The sequence below is a fragment of the Podarcis vaucheri genome (assembly GCF_965113315.1).
Source record: "Podarcis vaucheri genome assembly, chromosome: 16".
NCBI classification, from domain to species: domain Eukaryota; kingdom Metazoa; phylum Chordata; class Lepidosauria; order Squamata; family Lacertidae; genus Podarcis; species Podarcis vaucheri.
The window spans coordinates 36,622,577-36,640,591 of record NC_138754.1 but is presented as its reverse complement, the minus strand read 5'-3'; the positions used below and the strand labels follow the sequence as shown (position 1 = coordinate 36,640,591).

Here is an 18,015-nt window from a genome sequence, read left to right as displayed (position 1 = left end):
GTGGCCAGCATGACTAAGATGCTTCTGGCGAACCAGAGCAGCACACAGAAATGCTGTTTACCTTCCCGCCGGAGCAGTACCTATTTATCTACTTGCACTTTGACGTGCTTTCGAACTGCTAGGTTGGCAGGAGCTGGGACCGAGCAACGGGAGCTCACCCCGTTGTGGGGATTCGAACTGCCAACTTTCTGATCAGCAAGCCCTAGGCTCTGTGGTTTAACCCACAGCACCACCCGCGTCCCTGTCTTAATGAGGACTCAAAAAGAAAAAGTAAAAGCGAATAGATGTGAAAATCGCAATGCTGGAAAACTGTGAGGATCCCAACTGGACAGATTAGCCCCTCTCTACTGGACAGGTTGCCTCACTCCAGTTTATGAACAACAGGTGCAGCCAGTTGCTAACACGACCCTAAAACTACAGCTCTGCTTGAGTACTCAGCGCCTGACCCCACTATGGTACATGGTTTTGGGGACATCCCTTTGGGGATCAGATGGGCTCCGGCCACACATTTAACCCTGCTATGATGAGGCAGCTGTCTCAGGACCCTCATGTCCCAACAGTCCACACACCCTGCCTTTGTGTCCATGAGCGAGATGGAATGTATTGCGTTTCCATTTCAGTTCTAACCATCGCTTCCAAATCTACTTGTCTTTTTCTTCTGAGTGTAACCTCCCCTTGGGACGATCTCACATTTATTATGACAAATATTCATAAAAAGTGGCATGAAATGACCAGGCAGCCTTAAGGCTCGACTGCAGTAAAGCGGGGCCCCCGGGAAGAGAATAGTAAGTGGAATTTGCAACAAAAGGTTGCAGTGTATTGTGTTGCTGTTCAGGATTCCAATCATCCAGTTCAATTTCCCCTCCTCCACCCTGTATCCCATCCTGCAACCCCAGTAAGTCAGAATCCTGTGGCCACTGAACACACTGCTTTGAGCCCCTTCAACTTGGGTCTCCCACCCATCCAATTAAAGTTGCTTTCATTGTTCTGCAAATCTTAAGGTTCCCCCAATTCTTCCCTCTTGTGGGTGGGTGGTGCCTGGACATGGGTGAACATTTTAAATAGCTACTGCTATTCCCTTTGGCCATACCAGTTTTTATATCATTCCCTCCCTTCTCCATAAGGTCCCAGGATGAGGGACAGCATTAAAACGATATTACAAACCATTTAAAGCAACTTACAACCATAAACATAAGGTGGGTCCTGAAAACATATACCGTATTTTTTGTACCATAACACTCACTTTTTTCCTCCTAGAAAGTAAGGGGAAATGTCTGTGTGTGTTATGGAGGGAATGCCTATGGGTGGCATGCCTACGGATTTTCCTCCTCTAAAAACTATGTGCGTGCTATGGTCGGGTGCGTGTTATAGAGCGAAAAATACGGTACCTCAAAGTGCCCAAAGCCAGGGTGGTTTCTTTAATTGCCAAGTTGGGGTGCTAGAACTACTTGCTCTCTCCAGCAACAAATTAGCCGATCTCCTTCTGCCTGGAGGGGTTAAGACTGGCCCCTGGGCTATTTGTGTCCCCAGCCACCAGAGGAATTTGCAGTTGGCAGGAGGGCTTCTGCAGATTGGCATGTTTACAGTCCACCAGTCCCTGCCTTCAGCTTCTCCTGCCTCCTTTCTCCAGAGACAGAAGCTTGGAAGCTACACTGCAGGGGTGTTTGCTAGGTACCTTAACAACACCCCCCCCCTGCACTGCAGATCAGAAGGGTCCAACTCCTACCCATTAGCTCCATAGGTGACCTTCGGTCAATAGTAGCAGTCTCTCAGTCTAATCTATCACACAGGATGGTTTTGAGGATAATTTTGTGGGGGGCGGGGAGGGGAAATCACATAGGCTGCCTTGAGCTTCTTGGATGAAAGGCAGGATATAAGTGTAATAAAAAATAAATATTAATAAAAATCTATCTATTCATCCATCCATCTCCCACTTGCAGCCCATGCAGTTCACACAATCCCGCACATTTTTACAATCAAAGTCATCACATGTTAACTTTTGCAGAATATTTGGCCATTGCAGACTAATTTCCTGGAAACTCTCTGTGTTGGCATCCCTCCCCCAACCCCACATGCCTTCCTCTAACTTCGACTGGTTTCAATGATTTTTTTCCCCAAGTTGCGATGAGCATTAACCAAAGCAAGTGCTGGTGCGTTCACAAGGAAAGTCGACTTGTGAGGACTTCATAATTGGTGGTGGGATAATAACTGTGGGAAGGGCCTCTTAGTTCCCCGTTCCCATTTCCCTATCTCAAGTGTTTACATTAGAGTCTCTTTGATGAGTGAAGTGCTCCAAGCAAGACACCTGGACCGAATCTGCAATGAGGCCCATGGCAAAATGGTACCACAGAAACTTTCAGTGCATAGATAGCTACAGAGAAAAGTCTTACTGCAACTTTAGATACAATTTACTGAGCAGAGCAGTTGGCCTTTATAAGCTTTTAGCTCCCCTGAACATGCCTTCGCCCAGTCAAAGTGGCTGTCTATGCACAAGAAGACCACACTTGAGAATTGACCACAAACACTCTAGTCTATATTATGGATGCAATCCACAGCAGACAGTGTCCACCCCATTCCCTTTGGAATCCAAGGAACTTAAGACAAGTGACATGCTGAGATCCCATCCAGCTTTTGTGCATGGGATGGGAAACCTGTGGCCATCCAGATGTTGTTTGGCTGGGGCTGATGGGATTTGGAGTCCATCAATGCCTGCCTTAACAGTGTGCTGGATCTGGGGCTGGTCTAGATGCGAAAAAGGCATGTGTTTTGCTTTTAACCAAATTTTGAATTATAGTTCCATGGATACAATTGAATGCCATTTTGAATCAAGACTGAACCTTCCAAAACAGCAATGATTTCAACCACCGAATTAAAAAACGCACAGATTTTTTGAGTTTCTTAGGATTCCCAAGCAACGCTGGGTATGAAGCTCTTGACACCTCTAATTGCATGGCTAATACTTCTTGGGTGGGGTGTAATGACCTTTTCTGCAGTTCAGCACTACCTCAATGCAACCCCACACCATCAAGTGTAGCCCTAGGCCTGGCGCCTGCAATCCAATGGCAATTTGATCACACACCCTTGATGCGATTCCTTGACACCACATAGGAAGGTAAGTGCATGTATCTTTGTCGGCACACTGATTTCAGTGGTTTCCAACAGACCCACACAGAGAAGTCTAAAGGATGCTGCCCATGTGGTCTTCCTTGTGTGCTTAAGGAAGCCTTTATACTTACCGAGACTGGCAAGGGAGTATCTGTAGAGAGGAACACCAGCCATGCCAGTAGAAGTATATGTAAGAAGGTCTAATTCATTTCCCCTTTGAGAGGGATGGGGGAACATGTGGGCCTCAAAATGTTGTTGGATTCCCAGCTCCCATCAGCCAGAAAGTCCAATAACATTTGGAGGGCCACAGGTTCCCCATTCTTGCATTGCAAGAACCTGCAACATTGCCACCACTCAACCCACGTTGAGGTGGCACATGGTGGCATCCCACAAAGTGGCTGGTTCTGTTCACAACAAAGGAGACTGCACATAGAGGGGACATATCTGCCATGGGCACACCTGCATGAGACGTGGCTGCCACTAGCAGGACCCGTCTGCTCGCCTCAGTCGTTCAAGGTCAACATTCACCACTGGCATCCCCCAATGCCTTTTGCATATACGTATTTTTTGTTCAACAGAACACCACATTTTCGGAGAGGTGCCGCCTTTTTTAAGGGGGAAAGTTACTGAAACGTCATTTCCAAGCAGCAGGAGGGCAGACAAAATGCATGGCAGCCAGACAATGAGGGGAAGGAAGGCCAGCCCCCAAGCCTTGCATTTGTTCTTTGTATTTGCTTTTTCTTGTAAAGCAGGTGGGAATGTGGACAAGGGGGTAGCATATGGGACAGAGGGGTATATGAGGACCACACCCCCTAAACACACACACACATGCACACACCAGAAGTAAGTTGCCAAACCAAGATGGTGGGGAAAGGAGGAGAGGGAGACTCTAAGCCATGGGATGTGGAACCTGTGGCTCTCCAGATGTTGTTCAACTCCCATTGACTTCTGCCAACATGGCCAGTGGTCAGGGATGATGGGAGTTGTAATGCAACAACATCTGGAGAACCACAAGTTCTCCATCTCTGTTCTAGGTGCACAAAAGTTTACTTTTATTAGGCCCACTGAGGAATGAAAACAAATTCATTTTCATGGGGCCTCCCCACTTACTGCTTCCCAAAACAAGATGGTGGCAAGATGCCTCTGGGATGTGGCCTGTGCCCAGGGAAAAGAGGATTTACCCCCTTGTAATAATGCTTTTCTATTCTCCCCCATTCTTGAGTTTGCACTGCCTCCAGAATGCTCAGAGATCAAAGCATCCCTGTTTTGAATCAACACCACACCCTTCTTGCAAGCAAGTCCCGTTGATTTCGGCAGTGCTTGGTATTGGTCTACATGGCCTCAGCACCATTTTGGTAGCAGGGAGGCCTGATGTTCAGATCTGAGCTCTGCTGACAGCGGGGCTCCATGACATTTTCAGAGGTGAACCAAATCCTATCCGCATGCAGGCTTCTGCCAGACTTGGACATTAATTAAATTTGAAATTCTCAGAGAGAAAGCCTAACCCTGTGCATGCTTTCTTGGACACACGTCCCACCAAGTTATTAGGATTTCCCCCCAAAGCAATGGTGTGTCACGGGGCTGCATGATCAGAATCTGCTCACTGCCCTGGTGTTGTCGATTGGCTCCCACCTGAGCATCCTGCACCTGCAATTCGGCAACAGAAGCACTTAAGGTGAGGGTACAAGAAAGCGGTCAAGTGCTTGGATCATGTCCATTGGGATTGCACAGCCAAGTAGAAAGGTGGGGGGGAGGGGGGCAGAGAATGGATGGGGTTCATGCAATGGGTGGTGCTTTTGACTCGTTTCAATGTGGAAAGCTGATGGCATGGGCAGGGAATGGGGCCAGATGACCATAAAGCTTTCTCCTCCCTAAGCAAAACTTACCTGTTCGAAAAGAGGGGAAAGGAAAGCAGGACAAGACTTGCCTTATCAAAGAGGGGGCGAGGGAGGGGCGGCCTGGGCATTCGGCGTGGCATGCAACGTCGACATACAGAGATGGCGCTCATTTCACACGCAGCTCTGAAAAAAGCAGCCCTTTTTTGTTTGGCACAAAGGACGAAGAAGGGTTTTGGCATACCGTATCTATAGTCAGAGGCCACGGTACGTTGCCGGCACCATTTCCTGTGTCCGCCAATGCTGCGATAATAAGCATCTTCTCTTAGGGGGGAACTATGCCCCTCACTACCTGACCGAGCACCTTCACTGTTACTGTCCATTGTAATCTCTATGGAGAAAAACGGAATGGTCTATTAAGCACGACTCCGGTTACCCTTCCCTTGTAGAGGCTTCCGCACGGCAAGGCTCTCTGCCCGGCTCTGGTTTCCCTTTGGCTGGGACATTGGCCGCCATGCACCTCAAAGCATTCCACAAAAATGTTAAGAAGGGAGGCCAAATGCTCATCTTGGCCCAGCCGACAGGATACCCAGAAGCCCAGAAGAAGCACCTGAGCAGAAACACTGCTCTCCTCACCTGTGGCTTCCCAACAACTGGTGTCTGAAGGCAGGCTGCTTCTGACAGTGGAGGGAGCACACCACCATCACACCTAGTCTGGTACCCTCCAGGTGTTTCTGGGCTCCAGCTCCCACCATCCCTGGCTGTTGGCCGTGCTACCTGGGGCTGATGGGAGTTCGAATCATCAACCCACCCTTGGAGCCCACCAACATCTGGAACACCATCAATTCCTCTTGCACGTCCTAATCTAATAAAACGCAACACCTTGCTTATTTTGGAAGGCCTGATTCACACTTTAGGCTGTTTTGTTCTCTCTTTTTGGGGTAGAAAAGTGGTTCTTCTCAACAGCTGAGTGAGATGAAGTAGCCATATGATGTGGGTGGGGTGGGGGAGAGAGTAATTCACATGGCAAAACTGCCAGTGTGATGCAGTCATTAGAGTGTTGATTTCAGGGATCTGTGTTCAACTCCTCACTTTGCCACGAAGCCCGCTGAGCGGACTTGGGCCAGTCGCTATCCCTCTTCCTAGCCTACCTGCCGGGGTAGTTGTGGGTATAAAATGTGAGGGGAACAATGTACACTATCCTGAACTCCTCAGAGGAAATGGTGGGCTAAGACACAATAAATAATATCAGCAGATCCTCGAAAAATATGTCAGCAGTTCCTCCCAACCCCAAAGCTGTGGCACTTGGCTGTCTTACCATACACCAGGCAAATGATGAGGGGAAGGCACAAGGCTGAGGCTTGTTTGTGTAATAATAAATCATAGTGTATCATCGCTATGTACAAATTCAGCCTCTCCATTTTTGATCAATTTCCCATTGGCATTCTATAAATGTGGAAGCTCACAGGTCCCTCTCAGGCCATCGTGGACTTTTTTGTTCATAATTTTTTGTTTGTTAATTATATACTCTTCTGCATCCTCAAACTATGGAGAAATGCCTGACTTAATTTCGGCGGCCCTGGTTTCACAAGGACTCAACCTCTTGAGTTTACTGCTGGTGGTGATGATTATTTAACCTTTATGAGAAATGGCAAAGGTACCTCATGCTCTGCCAGAGAACATGAGGCGCGTGAGGAGAAGCCGCCTCAAACGTGTTTATCCCCCTGGGGAACAGAAGAAAGATAGCCAGGCCACTGAAAGGAAACCGCAGGGACACAATTCATATTCCAAGTTTTCTCATTCAGATTGTTGGGTCTTCCTTTTGGGTACTCTTGACCAAGCTCCAAAATAATAATAATATATAAATGTATTATGGAGGGGGGAAATGCAATGTGCTGATGAAGAGGAATGGGAAGATGGATGCTCTGATGGGTGAATCAATGAGGAGGATGAGGGCAATTCCTTCCAACAATGAGTACACCTACAGCACATCAAACAGAGTTCTAGTGACATAGGTTTTCTCAGACAAACCTAGCTATGCCTCCCCCTAGCCAGGGGCCTGATATGGTTCACGCAGAAAATCTTTCTACCCCCCGTCACCAGACCCCACTGATTTTGGCAACAGTGGCTTGTGGTCCATTGCTCATCTGCATGAATCATCTGTGTGATGTGTGTGCATGCGAAAGGAGCTGTGTGAGAGTGTGGCTAGTTGAGAGCCAGGGTGACTATGGCCCCTGGGTTTTTAAAAAAGTGGGGGTGGGTAGGGGGGAGCCATACATGTTTTAAAGTTGAGGAAAACTGCCTTCAGGCTGAGCAGAAGGGCAGACGAGGATCCTGACAACTGAAAATCACCTCCAGAGTTACAGGCTATTTCTTACCATTGTGGCTGCTGCCCTTTAGGACTGGTAGAGCGGAAAGCAGGGAGGCCAACAGTAGGGGGAGCCAGAGCCAATGGCAGCCTAAAGGTAAAGGTAAAGGACCCCTGACAGTTAAGTCCAGTCGTGAACGACTCTGGGGTTGTGGCGCTCATCTCACTTTACTGGCTGAGGGAGCCGACGTTTGTCTGCAGACAGTTTTTCCGAGTCATGTGGCCAGCATGACTAAGCTTCTGGCAAAACCAGAGCAGCGCATGGAAATACTGTTTACCTTCCCCCCGGAGTGGTACCTATTTATCTACTTGCACTTTGACGTGCTTTTCAACTGCTAGGTTGGCAGGAGCAGGGAGCAATGGGAGCTCACCCCGTCGCGAGGATTTGAGCCGCCGACCTTCCGACCGGCAAGCCCAAGGCTCAGTGGCACCCGCATCCTAATGGCAGCCTAGAGACAACTAATTTTAGTTTTGCCTCCCCATCCTCCTCCCACCAGAAGTACTGAAATTGAGGAGGAGGAAGAAGAAGCTGCCTCAGGCAAAGCCACACCCCTAAATTGGTTGTAAGTAGAGAGGGGAAGGCCTGGAAAAAAACCAGAAAAATTGGGGGGGAACCAGTCCCCCCCCCATTTTTTCCAAAGCCGTTTCCCTCCCGGAAAAATAAAAACAAAAACCAGTTTGATGTAGTTTTAATATTCCACATATCGCCCCGCCCCGTTCCCCCATCCCAGGCCTTCCCACATTTAGTTGTAAGTAAGAAGAGACAGGTAGGAGTTGAATGAGGGCCAACTGAGGCTGTTGGAGTTGTGCTCCACTCATCGTAAGGGACCAGCCCCCACTGATTTGTTGTATCCCATATTTTCCCCCTATAGGGGAAAAAGCAGTGGGGGCAGTGGGGAGGGATGGTGGGTGATTTTAAGCAGCCCTTTCCATTCCTTCATTCAGTTCTGCAGCCTTTGGAAGCTGCTTTCAGGTTTTTTCTTTTTTAAAGAGTGGGTGAAATAACATGTAAGTAGCAAATAGCATCTAGTTTGGCTGATAGTTTGCTGAGAGATCAAATCCTTTGTCTGAGCTCTTTTAGATAATATCATCCCCCCCAGGGATCCATGGAAAAAGGCTAATCAAGTTTCAGCTTGTGCTGTAGGTACATGCAGGTCCTGCTTCCCAAACACAGTGTGTTTGCATAACAAGTTGACGATTTCCATTGATTCCTATGGGGAAGTTTCTAATGTGTTCCCAATCACAGATTTTTGTCCCGAAAAATGCTGTCTGTTTGTCTGCTCATTCCCCCTCCCTCTGATCCTCAGCCAACCAGCAAAAGGCAAACAAGGAAGTAAAAAATTCTTTCTGTTTGGATATCTGAATCTGCAGTATGTAGAGCAAGTCTGGGGGTACAAATTCCTTGTGTTCAGATAAGTGAACTTTCATATAGCGAGCGTTCAGAAAGTGGGACCTGCATGTACATCCAATACAGCAACACACCAGTTTGTTTTCACCAAGTGCAGTGTGTCCACTGACACAGCCTGAAATTGTCCTAGGTGTGAGCAGGACATATTGGGTGATCACATCCAACTGCCGTGCTGCAATTTGAAAACCCACCGTCTGCGAATCACAACGATGTGGAGAGTACAGAGGCATTCTCCTATGTGTGGAAGTGGAGCAAAAGTCCCTCTTAAAATAAAATAAAAAGCCAAGAAACTCATTCTTATTAAGAGAGCTGCTCCACTATCTTCCAACTCTGCAATTCCATGGGGATTCTTTAGTTGTGGTTCCCGCATTGCAGGGGAACACCATATGACCCTTGAGGTCCCTCTATGATTCTATGAACTGACGGAAAGATGGTCAATAAGAAAGGCTTTGCACCCCATTTCCCAGTCCTCCCAATTCTATCAAAATTGAGAGAAGACATACGGGCACACTGTCTTCATGGGACTGTATTGCGTAAAAATATACCTGGCGGACATGGAGGCTGCCTGTTCAAATGCGTCCATGCATTGATGCACATGCCAGCACACAGGAAGAAAAGCTTTGGGAGCCTTCTCTCTTGTGTACTCGCTGAGTAGGAGTGGAATGGCATAGAGGAGTATCCAAATTACACAGCATGCCCTCTGCCCCGCCCCCACCGTCGGGACTCTGTAGTGGTACAGCCCTGGCAGGATGCTACCACCCGCCTCTCGTGACAAACCCGGGTTGTACAAGCAGAGTGGTTCATCCACTCGGCAGTTTCCTCCCCAAAAGTCTCTCACGCTAAATATCCAGTGGGAATATTCCTACGCAAAGCAGACAGAAAGGTGCCGTTGCTGTTCCTTCCCACTGTATCAAAATCAAGGTCACGAGCTTGATTTGGGGACTTCCCTTCCTGCCAACCCATCTCTGTGCTTCCCTTCCAACAAGCAACACAACATGTACCAGTCAAGCCAACTAACCAATGGAAGGGACCAGCATGGGCCGCGACCGCTGTGGTCCTCCCGAGCTTCTGTGAGATATTCTTTGACCCCGGTGCTCCATCCTGTCTGGTCGTCCGGAGGATGATGGGTTACTCAAAAGCTAAGAACCAAAATAAAGGGGAGGAAGAGAGAGAGAGAGAGAGAGAAGGGGAGGGGAGAGACAGGTTTAAAAGTTACACAGCTGTACACATGTCAGTAAAGGGTGGGGGGCGGGGAGAGGAAGAGGGCAGGGCATGTGAAATTAACAGAAAATCAAGTCAATCATTAGCTCTAAAGGCAACTAAACTTTGTTTTTAACTGAAAGGTTAGCTGAAAAGAAGAGGACAGATGCCCAGTAAACCTGGAAAGGAAAGAAACAAAGGAAAGAAAAAAAAGTTTGCTGGCCTGATGTGGTACATAACTTTGCAAACAACAGTCGCACATTGGAACAGAAAAAAGGAGAGTTTTAAGACATTCTTTTGCCTTTGTCGTTGCCACTAAAACATGCTTCCGGTCCCTTTGATCCCTCCTCGAAGTGGACTGAGGCTCTTCCCCCAGAGCTGCGAAGAGTGGATTAGCCTGTATTTATTTGATCTACTCATTTCACTCCAGCCAGACTCTGTCGGGTTTTTTGCAGCATCGCCATCCATCCATCCATCCTCCTGTCATTCCTTTCCCCCTACTGTTCAGTCTGTGGCCACCTCTAGGCTTTTAAAAGTCATTAATGCTTGCAGGAAGTGGGGGAGAAGAAGAAGAAAATGAGATCCCAAAACCTTCTCAAATTAATTTATTTGTTTCCCCCTTCAAAATTGCACAGCTGGCACACTCGGCTTGCTAGTTTGCTGGAAATGGCACCACCTTCTAAGGCTCTTCGGGGGTCAGCTTTGTAACAACCGACATTAATTGGAGAGAAGGAAGGGGTGGGGGAGAGGTAGGCAACAATTTTGTTAGTGGATTATTTAAAAGAGAGAGACTCCACTGAAAATAAACTGCTGGCCTAGTTAATGCAGAAGCAGCTAATGCTGAATCTACTATCATCAATTGAGGTAGAATATTTCTGACATGCCCATTCTCTGGATTATTGCAGTCCTTAAAAAGCAAGCAAGCCATTCTTGGTGTATTTGGAAGCACGGAGGTCTATGACAGACGATATAAAGGCTTTGCAAGCATAGCTGCCCCTCTTGTGGATTAAATATGGAACTGCAGCAACTGTTCCCAGGTGTGTGCGTATGTGTGTGTGTTTTGAAACAGCCAAGGAGAGCAAAAGCTCTTTGGGGGGGGTCTTTCTCCTGCATGCAGAGATGCAGTTTGCAACTTCAAAGGCAAGAAGAGATGGTTTTTGTTGTTTAAGAGTGAGGACGGTTGAGGACGGTGGATAATAGAAACACAATGAATTTTGTTAACTCCAAAGCCCTAGGTCACTGTCGCTACAGGACAGGACAGGAGAGAGACTGTTCTTAGTACTTGCCCAGAGATAAGGGTTGAAGAAAAAGAGAATTCGTCCTTGAAAGTCTAGGAGTGAGGGAAGCAAAAACAAGATGACAAGATGGAATATTTAAAGCAGACCTTAAACAAACAGAAGAGAGAGAAAAGGGGGGTTTGAAATAAAGTTACTGTTTGGCAGGGGTGGTTGTTTAAACCCCAAGTTATAAATAAAATCCCTTAGTGGTTATATTTTAAGGAGCACAATAAAAAAGAAACAAAGAAATCGTTGGGGAAAAATTATAAAAGAAAGAACAACCCCAAATGTTAGGAAAATGGTAGTTCAGCTAACCCTTAATTAAAATTTAGTTTCAGTTGTCCTTTTAAAAAAGGAAGGGAGAAAACAAAAGCCGGTATCTATTTGTTGATTGATTATCTGTGAGGGGTTAAAAAAAATTAAAAAATCATCGTTGTAAAGCAAATTAGTCCCATTTCATTATGGCACGAGATTTTTTTTTAAATAAATAAATAAATAATAAATATAACAATAAAACAGAAGCATTAAGAAGCCTGTGAAAGCAACATAGATTTAAAAAAAGAAATTAAATACGTGGGAAAGAATGAGGAAAGAAAACGCAAAAGAAGAACGGGAGCAGGGAGCTAGAGACGCATGCTGAGGATGGACTCTTGAGAAAACAAAAAGGAGAAAAAGGAAGAAAAGAGGTTGATTTGGCAAGCAGATGTTTAGAAGGAAGTTTTTGTATTTCAACACACCAGAGGGTCTTTGGGTTCTCGGTAGGATGGCCTTGCGGAAGGTGCCCTAACGTCATTCCCTGCCAAGGGGCCACTCCAGCCTCCTTGATAATCTTCGCGCATCAAATTATCTGCTCTATTACACCAGTGAGGCTCGCACTTCCTCTCATAATAAGATGGCTTGCTCTCCTCGCCTTGGGGCTCTAGAAAGGAAGGGAAGGGGTCCCCAAAGTCTTCTTCAATGCTGCTCTGCCTCGTCAGCGTCCTGCGGCGGGCAAGCAGGTGCCGGGGCGGCGTCTTTCGGCAGGAGCAGCTCCCGCCAGCAGCACAGCAGCTGGGCGCGACATTTGCGGAAGCCGCGTCGTAGGTGTTGCGGAAGCTGAAGCGTGATTCCTCTTCCTCGCTGCCGCAGTCCAGGCCACTGTCTGGGCTCCTTGTGGAAGACCTGCTGTAGGTATAGCCTCTTTCGCCTGCATCCTCCAAGATTCTCTGCTTCGCCGGGTGCCAGAAGTTGTGCTGTGGGTCTTGGTGGTAAGCTCTGGCAGATCTACTCTCTCTAGCTACTGCGCTCCTCATTTTGTGGGCCATCCCTAAACCCTGCTTGTGCAAATGTTCTGAGTGATCGCCGTCCTCTTCAGCTACTTCGGGGATACTGAACAGCTTTTTACTGTGGTGGATCTGCTGGGCAAAATCAGGCTGCTCCAAAAAAGCTGCTTCAATTCTCTTATTCGTATAACATTCCTTTAAAAGTGCACGTGAGATTTTTTTAAAAAGGAAAAAAAAAAACGGACCAAAGAATAGGCGAGGAGAACAAATAAGTGTGTGATTTAAAAAAAAAAAAAGAGGAAGGAGGGAGGAAAGAAAAAAAATAAAGACAGAATTAGTTTTAGAGCAATGGCGAACAGAAAGCATGCAGCTTTTATTCAGTGAGGAAAGATGTCATGCTTTGAATGGGAATCTGTGAAAATAAAAGACATGATTAGGAAGTTGCTCAGTGTTGTATTTAGTGCAAGGATGTCAATACAGCAGGCTGATATATTGAGGCTCTAACAAAGAACTGAAAACCAGGCACTTGGAACAAAGAAGTGGATGCTGCACAGGAGATCTCCTTGGTATGTGGGGAAGATGGGGTATTTGCCTATGTCATAACTCTCCCCTCTGCTTTCCTCCAATCTGTAGACTGCGCTCTTCAGTTAGATTTATCTCAGTGCAAAATCTCCTGTCCTGTCCACACATTAAAAGAAGCTAGATGAAGAACAGAAACTTACTAGCATGCATTTGCATGCTGAGAATAATTCCTAGAAGGCACATTAATGATCCTTTTCCATTGAAGGGGGAAGAGGACTACAAATGCCCAGTGATCAACTAGGATATTCTCATCTTCCTGTTTAGCACCGTACCTATCTAAACTGAGTGCTGTTTTGAAGGATATCTTATGAACTGACTCGCCAAATCTACACTGTGACACCCAGTTTTAAGGGGATTAACATTTTGGTACCTACCAGATGCTAGATAAATTACCAACAGGAAGGCAGAAGAATCAGCACCAGGGAGAGCTCCAAGGTAGGAGAGGTGTTGGTTTTCAAATGTCTCTGCTCCTTGTTTTAAAGAGCACCCAACTTTTTAAGCTTAACATTATTTGAAATTGGCTTTCTGTTAGATGTTCAAGGCAAAAGAATACAAACTACGCCTGAAGAAAATATTTCCCTGGCACATGGCAGACTGGAAGGGGTGCACAGAGATGGGATTGGCCTGCTTCGAAGTACCTGGTTCCTGCCAGCAAGGTAATTCTAGGAATATGTGTGACTGTGTGCCTGGTTTTTCTTGGGGCAGCAGGGCTTATAAGGGGCAGAAATTTGAAATTATATAGAACGTGATTCCTTAGTGAGGATTTGAGGTAACCGTTGGTAAGTCTCTGGCTGTTTTTGCATACAGCGTGGTGGCCTAGGATCTCCAACCACATTCTTCTTCATTTGAAGATGATGCTGGTCCATGAAAGCTTTGGACCATCCAAGCCTACTCTTGAGTAAGTCAGCAGCTCCTCTTTCTTTCTCTATCCTATCCTTTACATAGAGGATTTCCCCATCTCATAGTTGCTTTTTACCTTGAGAGTGTTATGCGATGTTATACTGACTCGCCTCCTCCCTCCATCCTCCATCTGCATCTCTGAGTACAGCTCTTCCTCGTCTTCTTCCATGATGTCGGACAAGTCGGAGCCCCGGCTGCTCTCAGTATGGTACTCCTCCCCATGGCAATAGTGGGGCTGTTGGGGGGTGGGGTGGGGGGAGAGGGAGAAAGAGGGGCGAACAAAGCAAGATGCGACTTTCAAAATTCAAATCAAGGCCAACCTCAAGGGGTTGAGGTGGGGCAGCTCCCAAGAACCTCAGCACCACCACCAGGGCTGCAGGCATTTGCGAAACCAAAGGACTCTCCAACACCAGCTGCAGATTACACCATCCTGGGGATATTAGCACTTGTTTTAAAGCACACACAAGCAAGCAAGTTTCTTCACGCCGTGACTATGGCACACGCCTGGCGCTCAAGCTGCTGCAGTTGCGCCAGTTACCTGCTTCCCGAGCTCGGAGCCTTTTAAGAAATCATCAACGGAAGCCCCTCTCCTCTTGACACGCGGCGAGTCATAGCCATCTTCTTCTTCGTCAGAGTTTGCGTAATGCGCAGCGCCACTCCTTTCGCTGAACACGCTCCTTCTCTCCAGCTGTGGAGTCGAGAACAGGGAACGCGGTGAGGGAAGAGCTCCTCTCTTAAGGATGGAGGGGAAATTGGATGTGAGGTCTGTGTGCTCTGGTGGTAGGGACGGGGAAGGCATTCGATTCAGTTTGCACTGAAAGGCAAGCCCATTTAATCTGCAGTCTTGGTTGCTCAGTTGGTAGAGCGTAAGACTCTTAATCTCAGGATCATAGTTCGAGCCCCATGCTGGGCAGAAGATTACTGCATTGCAGGGGGTTGGACTAGATGACCCTTACGGTCCCTTCCAACTCTGCAGTTCTATGATTCTTCAACACATTCACATTGCTTTGGGGCTCCTCATTTCCCCAGTTGGTAGGAAGTTTGAGGGCAGGAACCAATATCAGGGATGGGGAAAATTATGGCCCTCCAGACATTTCTGGACTACAACTCTCATCATCCCTCATCATTGGACATGTTAGCTAGGGCTGATGGGAGCTGAAGTACAACGATGGTTGGAGGGCTATCGGTTCTCCATCTCTGCCCTACAGCGTCATGTGAGGACATTGGGGGACTTTGGGTGTGTGCTATATCTGTTGATTTACAGATTTAAAAGGCACAGGGAAAAGTAGGTAGATAGCACTGTTTTTAATAGCACTACCAGGTTCCTCAAAGCAACAGCATGTTCCCCAAGCGTACCTGCTTGCTCCCCTCTCAAGGCCCACCAACCAAAATCATTGTTAAAAAAAGAAAGAAAGAAATTCTCTCCTTCATTGGCTATATTCCCAGCTTCCTCCCCAGCTCCATCCAAGTAAGTGGATGCATGTGCTTGGAGTGGGGTGCCCAACAGCTAGCTGCCAATCAGAACTCTTACAGAGGAATATCCAATGTGGTGGCCTCTAGATCACGGGTGTCAAACACAAGGCCCGCGGGCCAAATCTGGCCCGCCAGACCTCGTCATGTGGCCCGTGTAGCCGCCGCCGGCCGCCACCCTTCACCTTTTATTCTCGCTTTTGGGGGGGGGGACACACAAGAAAGCCGCCTCTTCAGCGCATGCGCGGCAGCCTACAAGCCAGAGAACGTCTGCCCTCTATCAGCGCCGGCCGTCCTACACAGGATACCTCCACTTTACATGCATTCATGTAAAGTCCTACAGATAAAACCGGCCCTTTGAGGGTGACCAAACTGCTGATGCGGCCCCCGATAAATTTGAGTTTGACACCCCTGCTCTAGATGATTCTTGACTCCTATCACTGTATACCATTGCCCATGCTGGTTGCGGCTGATAGGAGTTGGAGTCCAACAACACCTGACAGGGACCACATTGGTTACCCCTACTCTCCTATCTCATTCTGCTTCCATGGGTAAAGGTAAAGGTAAAGGGACCCTTGACAGTTAGTCCAGTCATGGACGACTCTGGGGTTGCAGTGCTCATCTTGCTTTACAGGCCGAGGGAGCTGGCATTTGTCCGCAGACAGTTTTTCCGGGTCATGTGGCCAGCATGACTAAGCCGCTTCTGGTGAAACCAGAGCAGCGCACAGAAACACCGTTTACCTTCCTGCTGGAGTGGTACCTATTAATCTACTTGCACTTTGACGGGCTTCCGAACTGCCAGGTTGGCAGGAGCTGGGACCGAACAATGGGAGCTCACCCCATCACAGGGATTCGAACCACCGACCTTCCGATCAGCAAGCCCAAGGCTCAGTGGTTTAGACCACAGCGCCACTCGTGTCCCTCACTTCCATGGGTAGGCAGGATCATATTGAACCCTTCACACGTAGAATTATAGAGTTGGAAGGGACCCCAAGGGCCATCTCACCATCAGTTCAGCAGCATCTAGAGCAGCGGTTCTCAACCTGTGGGTCCCAGATGTTGCTGGACTACAACTCCCATCATCCCTGAGCTCTGGCCTTGCTAGCTAGGGGTGATGGAAGTTGTAGTCCAACAACATCTGGGGACCCACAGGTTGATCTAGAGGGACCATGTTGGCTACCCCTGCTATGCTGTTCTGCTTGCATGCGTAGACCAGACCCACAGAGGGCCATTCACATATGAAAATCACCTGTGGATGCTGCATCCATGAAGGAAATGTATGTATGAAATGGCCCAAGATCAGGTTTTGCTGCCAGTTTTGTGCAGTTGTGGGTGTCAGATGCTGCAAGCTCTACTCACCCTGCTGCTCTCCGCTGCGACGCGCTGAGCAGCCTCCCTGGCCATGGCCTTTGCGACTGTGTTGGGGACGGGCGCACCTTGTGGCTGAGGGAGTATTCGGTTTGGGGAAGGAGACCTCCTCCCCTGGAGTGGGCTGTGGAAGTTGGGAGGCTCCAGGGTGTGTCCGTGGATGGGAGACGCCACGCGGCCCTGCTCCCACGACTCATCCCTTTTCACATGCGGACACAAATGTTCGTCTTTGGTATCTGGGATGCCGGCACTTGGTAATGGCTTAGATTTGGGAGCTGGCCGAGGGTGAGGGGTTGGAGGCACCAGTAGGTCAGGTGGAATGGCAGAGCCCAGCGAGTCCACCGATTCCCCTTGGACAGAAAGTGTCCGGACGAGAACTTCCCTGGCTTCCAGGCTCCGGATTCTCATGAGCTCCACGACGGTGTTCTCAGCCATAGGAAAGATAACTTCTGCCACCTAATCGGATGTATAAAACACAAAGGCCAAGTTGAGAAGGAGCCAAGTTCTTCTGCTGCCATGCCTGGATGGGAAAGGAAGGAAGCGCCCTCAAACTAGTACAGAAGACGAGTAGCACACTCCAGTAGGACCGAACAGTAGCCCTATATGAGACAGAGGTGGTCAGACTTCTAGCTTACAGCATCTACTTTGATATATATATATTTTGCTAGGACCCTGAGGTCTGCTAAAGTTATAAGTTTGGTATGCATAGAATGTTATGTATGTATGCGTTGAAGTTTAAAGCTTATGTATAGGTTTGCATTAGGCAAGAGGTTTAACTCTAGCTAACTATGGTGATATAAGGCTGGAGATTTCCATTTCAGCATTTATGCTAAGTTATGACCCATCCCTGAGAAACTTTCTCAGTAGGCACTAGCTCAACGATTCTGTTTGTGTAGGATCTCTCTCTGGGACTGGAGAAAGGAAAGTTCTTGGACTGTACAGTGGTACCTCTGGTTACGTACTTAATTTGTTCCAGAGGTCTGTTCTTAACCTGAAACTGTTCTGAACCTGAAGCACCACTTTAGCTAATGGGGCCGCCGCAGCGTGATTTCTGTTCTCATCCTGAAGCAAAGTTCTTAACCCAAGGTGCTATTTCTGGGTTAGCAGAGTCTGTAACCTGAAGCGTCTGTAACCTGAAGCGTATGTAACCTGAAGTGTCTGTAACCCGAGGTACCACTGTATTAAGGGCTTAAAGAAGACTGGATTGCATTGCTAGTTTGCTTAAGGGCAATGTGTTACT

General features: G+C 47.7%; 1 protein-coding gene across 14 annotated transcripts in view; it reads right to left on the bottom strand.

The window, feature by feature from the left end:
• Nucleotides 1–18,015, bottom strand: part of RIMBP2 (RIMS binding protein 2) — a 211,135-nt gene that overhangs the window by 19,750 nt on the left and 173,370 nt on the right. For 4 of the 14 annotated variants that reach the window (XM_082204081.1, XM_082204082.1, XM_082204079.1 and 1 more), the window contains 6 exons: nucleotides 16,767–17,231; nucleotides 14,476–14,625; nucleotides 14,014–14,172; nucleotides 11,931–12,650; nucleotides 9,735–9,855; nucleotides 5,185–5,331 (listed from right to left, as the gene is read on the bottom strand). In XM_082204081.1, coding sequence (XP_082060207.1) covers nucleotides 5,185–5,331; nucleotides 9,735–9,855; nucleotides 11,931–12,650; nucleotides 14,014–14,172; nucleotides 14,476–14,625; nucleotides 16,767–17,231 — 1,762 coding nt within the window. The remainder of the gene's footprint in view (nucleotides 1–5,184; nucleotides 5,332–9,734; nucleotides 9,856–11,930; nucleotides 12,651–14,013; nucleotides 14,173–14,475; nucleotides 14,626–16,766; nucleotides 17,232–18,015) is intronic. The other 10 variants (XM_082204073.1, XM_082204083.1, XM_082204084.1 and 7 more) reach the window with 5 other exon arrangements.